The 6,254-nt window shown below is 41.7% G+C and overlaps 1 protein-coding gene across 2 annotated transcripts in view; it reads right to left on the bottom strand.

The window, feature by feature from the left end:
* Nucleotides 1–714: 714 nt before the first annotated feature.
* Nucleotides 715–6,254, bottom strand: part of CMTR2 (cap methyltransferase 2) — a 60,722-nt gene continuing 55,182 nt past the window's right edge. The window contains exons 1-2 of one of the 2 annotated variants that reach the window (XR_006275030.1): nucleotides 3,389–3,445; nucleotides 715–1,755 (exon numbers count right to left, since the gene is read on the bottom strand). Coding sequence is in view for 1 of the 2 variants with exons in the window: in XM_038368201.1 (XP_038224129.1) it covers nucleotides 1,555–1,755 (201 nt within the window). In the remaining variant the exon portion in view is untranslated. Of the gene's footprint in view, nucleotides 1,756–3,388; nucleotides 3,446–6,254 lie in introns of those variants that run through there. The other variant, XM_038368201.1, reaches the window with a different exon arrangement.

The following is a 6,254-nucleotide window of genomic DNA, read 5'->3' as shown; positions in this document are numbered from 1 at the left end:
AAATGGCTGGAGTAATTTTAAGACAACAGCCAAGGATCGCTCATGAGAAAGCCAGCAGGTTTTCCCAGGTTGGACTAATTTGAACTTCCGTCCCAGTGTATCTTCTATATTTTCCAAGATATTCAGTCTTTTTGGACTCTTGCTGAAAAAAGAATATAATGAAGACAGTAAATTTATAGCTTTTTAAATGTCTTTTGAAGAGTCTGCAGCTCGTACTAGCGCTAGTTGGAGTAGATGGCCTCTGCAGTGTGTATAGGAGAGATTAGGGTTACACTTTTCTCTGAGCAAAGCTTGTACTCCACCATGTCTTCCAGAATCATAGAATCATAGAATATTAGGGTTGGGAGGGACCTCAGGAGGTCATCTAGTCCAACCCCCTGCTCAAAGCAGGACCAATCCCAACTAAATCATCCCAGCCAGAGCTTTGTCAAGCCTGACCTTAAAAACTTCTAAGGAAGGAGATTCCACCACCTCCCTAGGTAACCCATTCCAGCGCTTCACCACCCTCCTAGTGAAAAAGTTTTTCCTAATATCCAACCTAAACCAGCTTTTCTAAATAGTCCCGAACCACTTCTTTCTCCACAGAGGGCTGATCACCTCCTCCCCATGCTCTGCTGCCCAGTGCAGTAGTCTGGGAGCTGATCTTGTTCGTGAAGACAGAGGCAAAAAAAAAGCATTGAGTACATTAGTTTTTTCCACATCCTCTGTCACTAGGTTGCCTCCCTCATTCAGTAAGGGGTCTGCACTTTCCTTGACAGAGAAGTTTGCAGCTCCATCAAATGCACAAGCATCCATATGTTTGGGGTCCAATTGACAAGCATTTAACTCTTCTAAGATGTGCGTTGTCCCGGGTGCAACTGATATGTCTTCTATAACTTGAACATCTAGAAAGGCATCTACTGGCCTACAACTGACATCAAGATAACGTACACAATGACTTAATACTTGATGCCCATTTGCATTGGTGCATTCGTCAGCCACGTATGCAAATTTTTTGAATGTGGTGAGAGAGTCCTTTATTTTTTCAACTGTTGAGTCTTTCACTGTTGCACCGCATGCTTCTAGCCAGTCAGTTGAGTTTCCTGCAGAAAGATAGTGAGCATTTGCTGATCTTGTTCAAAACCAGTGTTGAACTTCAGGATGAACAAGTGACAATGCACTTAACATTGGCCTCCAGTTTGTAGTGTGTGGTATCTCTTGCTTAAATAGAAAGTATGATGCTACGGCCATGTTTGTTTGCATGAACTGTGTTGTGTCTCCAGCATTCTTAACAGCCTCATTAAGTACTTCTAAAATTGGCTTTCAAAGTCTCGTTTAAGGCTTTCTGCATGTTGATGCAGTCCAGAGGCCGGGTGTTTTGCTGTCTTTTCACATAGTTTGTCAGCATTGGCTTTGCTGATCGGTCTGACAAACCAAGCTCCTCCACTTTTACCAATTATAGCATTGGGAAGCTTTCCTTCTTTGTAAGCTTTTTTGCAAGAGGTGCACCAGTAGCCATCTTTTGTAACTTCAATAAATGGGAACACTTTGACCGACAAACATCGGGAACTGCCTTTAGGTTTTGAAGACACTTTCTTCAGTAGGAAGCTGTATTTGTGCTTCGGGCTGGTTGGATGTAGATACACCACTTGAACCTTCAGATGACATGTTGATATATTCTTGGTTCTTGATGTGTTCTTCACCTTGGTTAGTTTTTGAGGCCTTTGAGTGGAAAAACTGTTGTATTGTTTTTTGTCTTTTCATTTTCACTTTGACCTGCAACATATAAAAGAGATATGAATAAAGTAAATGTTTTGTGAGGATAATGCAAATTTAACATAAAGATAATGCAAAATACACCAAAACACATAACAGGTTTAAATTTCTTTAAAAATATATTTTTTAAAAAAATGTATTTAATTTAAATTGACTTTTGAAAAATAAGCCATCATCGGATAAGAGGGAAGTCCTCTCATGGATCAGTAACTGGTTAAAAGATGGGAAACAAAGGGTAGGAATAAATTATCAGTTTTCAGAATGGAGAGAGATAAATAGTGGTGTTCCGGAGGGGTCGGTATTGGGGTCATTACTGTTCAACATATTCATAGATGATCTGGAAAAAGGGGTAAACAGTGAGGTGGCAAAATTTGCAGATGATACAAAACTATTTAAGATAGTTAAGTCCAAAGCAGACTGCAAAGAGTTACAAATGGATCTCACAAAACTGGGTGACTGGGAAACAAAATGGCAGATGAAATTCAATGTTGATAAATGAAAAATAATGCACATTGGAAAACATAATCTCAACTATACATATAAAATGATGGGGTCTAAATTAGCTGTTAACACTCAAGAAAGAGATGTTGGAGTCATTGTGGATGGTTCTCTAAAAATATCCAATCAATGTTCAGAAGCAGTCAACAAAGCAAACAGAATGTTGGGAATCATTAAGAAAGGGATAGATAATAAGACAGAAAATATCATATTGCCTCTATATAAATCCATGGTACGTGCACACCTTGAATACTGTGTGCACATCTGGACACCCCATCCCAAAAAAAGGTATATTGGAATTGGAAAAGGTACACAGATGGGCAACTAAAATGATTAGGGGTATGAAACAGGAGGAGAGATTAAAATGACTGGAAATTTTCAGCTTAGAAAAGAGGCAACTAAGTGGGATATGATAGAGGTCTATAAAATCTTGACTGGTGTGAAGAAAGTGAATAAGGAAATGTTATTTAATCCTTCACATAACACAAGAACTAGCAGTCACCCAATGAAATTAATAGGCAGCAGGTTTTAAAAAAACAAAAGGAAGTACTTCTGCACACAACATAAAGTCAACCCATGAAAGTCTTTGCTGTGAAGACCAAAACTATAACAGGATTAAAAAAAGAACTAGATAAATTCCTGGAGAATAGGTCCATCAGTGGCTATTACCCAGGATGGGGAGGGATGCAACACCATGCTCTGAGTGTCCCTAGCTTGTTCACCAGAAGTTGGGAATGGGTAACAGGGGAAGGATCACTTGATGATTACCTGTTCTGTTCATTCCCTCTGAAGCACCTGGCCTTGACCACTGTTGGAAGACAGGATACTGGGCTATATGGACCATTGGTCTGACCCAGTCTGGCCATTCTTATGTAAAAATTAATTATAATAATAAAAATGTTTAGTACAGAAACTCCCCAACATAATGACCTCTCAAGATAGAAACGATGTGAGATAACAACCTTGGCAAATAATGCATTTTAAAAATCTTGGCCTACTAGGAAACATATGTATATAAGTTTCCATTCCCAGTCACAAATCTAGCATTCTGGAGCAAAGTCACTAAAATATAGTTCAACAAACAAATGTTTATTTAATGTCCTCTTCACTTTTCCCTCCACCACACCCCACTCACTGCTGTTGTCCTTGGTCAGTGGAGACTCAGAGTTCAGAGGTGCTTTCATGTGAGTTCACCTCCCAGGTAGAGGGCAAGAAGGCACCTTGCTTGTTCCTCCAGCTGCTCACTGTTCGCTCTGGCCACTGTTGTTCGTTGTGCCACCGTTCACTCCATCACTGTGTTGCCAATGGCCCTGCGCTGTCACCTGCTGCCACCTGCCACTGTGACCTCTGCGAGTTGGTCTCTTGAGGTTCCACCCAGCTCTCAGTGATTTCAGCTGAGCTTTCAGTGGGGAAACCTTGCTGCTAGTGCAGACTGGGCCGTCTCTTCCACAGAAACACTGTCCCACAGCAGGTCTAAGCACTTAGATCTGATTATCAGTGATTTCAGCTGTAGTGGTCACTTAACAGAACAAAAGACTATCTATGGAGTCTAATCAGCTCTGTCTTTAAACAGTGGAGAGGGGTAGGTCAAATGGTACTTGTGACTCAGGCAGACCATCAAGCAAAACACCTGTCTCCACCCTCTCTCCTGATGCCCTCAATCAGCACAGGCTAAATACAGTTCTACTGCCCTTTACTCATACAATAAGAATAACAACATTTCATTACACCTTCCACATTCAAGTGATTTGTAATCCAACCCCAGGCAAAATCTATCACTTGGGCAACACAGCTCTATTTGCTGGATACCTAGGTAGATTAGGTGTGAATGTAAATACAACCTGGTCCTGAAGCCTTTCCCCCCAGCCCCCAGCTCATCACTAGCTGTCAGGGAGAGCTCATTTAGACTTTGCTTACAAATCATAATTTGAAATTATTAGGTTGGCCAACATCACTGAAATTAATGCACTTACATGGTCATAAAAAACAACAGCTGTATAAGGAAGCTAGTCTATGTTCATACTTTTCAAATCTATTATACTTTTTCAGATAAACATATTTTGTCATACACGGTATATGCTTTTAAAGTGTGTATTAATGTTTCAATTTCAATTCAAATTTCCAAACAGTCACTAAATTGGCATGTAACTAGTTCACAAAACTGCGGGGGTGGGCGGTGTTGAGGAAATTCAGGGGGGGTATAGGGAAATCACTGGCACAGGACGGCACTATGCCACGTAGATCTGTTCTAAAGGGACAGCTGATTCTTTCAATATCAAGGGCTCAATCCTGAAAGCTCTCCACACAGGGAACTTCTACCGACATCATCTTCTTCATGAAAAAACTCGTACACATACAGACAGACATCATCTTCCTTTCCAAATGCAAACAGATGAACATCATACCGAAAGGACTGAAGGTAAAAAATCCATTACAATCTACATACCACACGGATTATGCTGACAGCTTGTGCCACATACTCTGAAAGAAACTGCAGAACCACCTTATCAACATCCTCTACAGCAAATAGGGAAAGATTAAGAATGAGCTCTCAAAACTGGATACTCTCATAAAAAAACAACCTTCCACACAACCTTCCTTGTGACTGGACTTTACAAAAACTAGACAAGCCATTTACAACACACACTTTGCTTCTCTACAAAAGAAAAAGGACAATAAACTATCTAAACTACTACATGCCACAAGGGGCCACAACAGTGGTTCCCATAACCCACCCAGCAATATTGTTAATCTATCCAACTATACTCTTAGCCCAGCAGAAGAATCTGTCCTATCTCGGGGCCTCTCCTTCTGCCCCTCCACCCCCACGAACATGATAAAGTTCGGTGGTGACCTAGAATCCTATTTTCGACGTCTCAAATTCAAGGAATATTTCCAACACACCTCTGAACAACATACTAACCCACAGAGAGCTTCTTACCAAGACTACAAAAAGAAGGATTCTGGGTGGACTCCTCCTGAAGGTTGAAACAACAATTGGACTTCTACCCAGAGTGTTTCCACTTATGTGCATAGGCTGAAATTGTGGAAAAGCAGCATCACTTGCCCCATAACCTCAGCCGTGCAGAACACAATGCTATTCACAGCCTCAGAAACAACTCTGACATCATAATCAAAAAGGCTGACAAAGGAGGTGCTGTCGTCATCATGAATAGTTCAGAATATGAACAAGGGGCTGCTAGGCTGCTCTCCAACTCCACTTTCTACAAGCCATTACCCTCTGATCCCACTGAGGGTTACCAAAAGAAACTACAGCATTAGCTCAAGAAACTCCCTGAAAAAGCACAAGAACAAATCCACACAGACACACCCTTGGAACCCCAACCTGGGGTATTCTATCCGCTACCCAAGATCCATAAACCTGGAAATCCTGGACGCCCCATCATCTCAGGCATTGGCACCCTGACAGCAGGATTGTCTGGCTATGTAGACTTCCTCCTCATGCCCTACGCTACCAGCACTCCCAGCTATCTTCAAGACACCACTGACTTCCTGAGGAAACTACAATCCATCGATGATCTTCCTGAAAACACCATCCTAGCCACTATGGATGTAGAAGCCTCTACACCAACATTCCACACAAAGATGGACTACAAGCCGTCAGGAACAGTATCCCCGATAATGTCACAGCAAACCTGGTGGCTGAACTTTGTGACTTTGTCCTCACCCATAACTATTTCACATTTGGGGACAATGTATACCTTCAAATCAGTGGCACTGCAATGGGTACCCGCATGGCCCCATAGTATGCCAACATTTTTATGGCTGACTTAGAACAACTCTTCCTCAGCTCTCATCCCCTAATGCCCCTACTCTACTTGCGCTACATTGATGACATCTTCATCATCTGGACCCATGGAAAAGAACCCTTGAGGAATTCCAACATGATTTCAACAATTTCCATCCCACCATCAACCTCAGCCTGGACCAGTCCACACAAAAGATCCACTTTCTGGACACTACGGTGCTAATAAGCGATA

This window comes from Dermochelys coriacea, chromosome 12 (genome assembly GCF_009764565.3).
Source record: "Dermochelys coriacea isolate rDerCor1 chromosome 12, rDerCor1.pri.v4, whole genome shotgun sequence".
NCBI classification, from domain to species: Eukaryota; Metazoa; Chordata; order Testudines; family Dermochelyidae; genus Dermochelys; species Dermochelys coriacea.
Note: the sequence above shows the minus strand (reverse complement) of the source record. Positions and strands in the feature narration are given on the sequence as shown.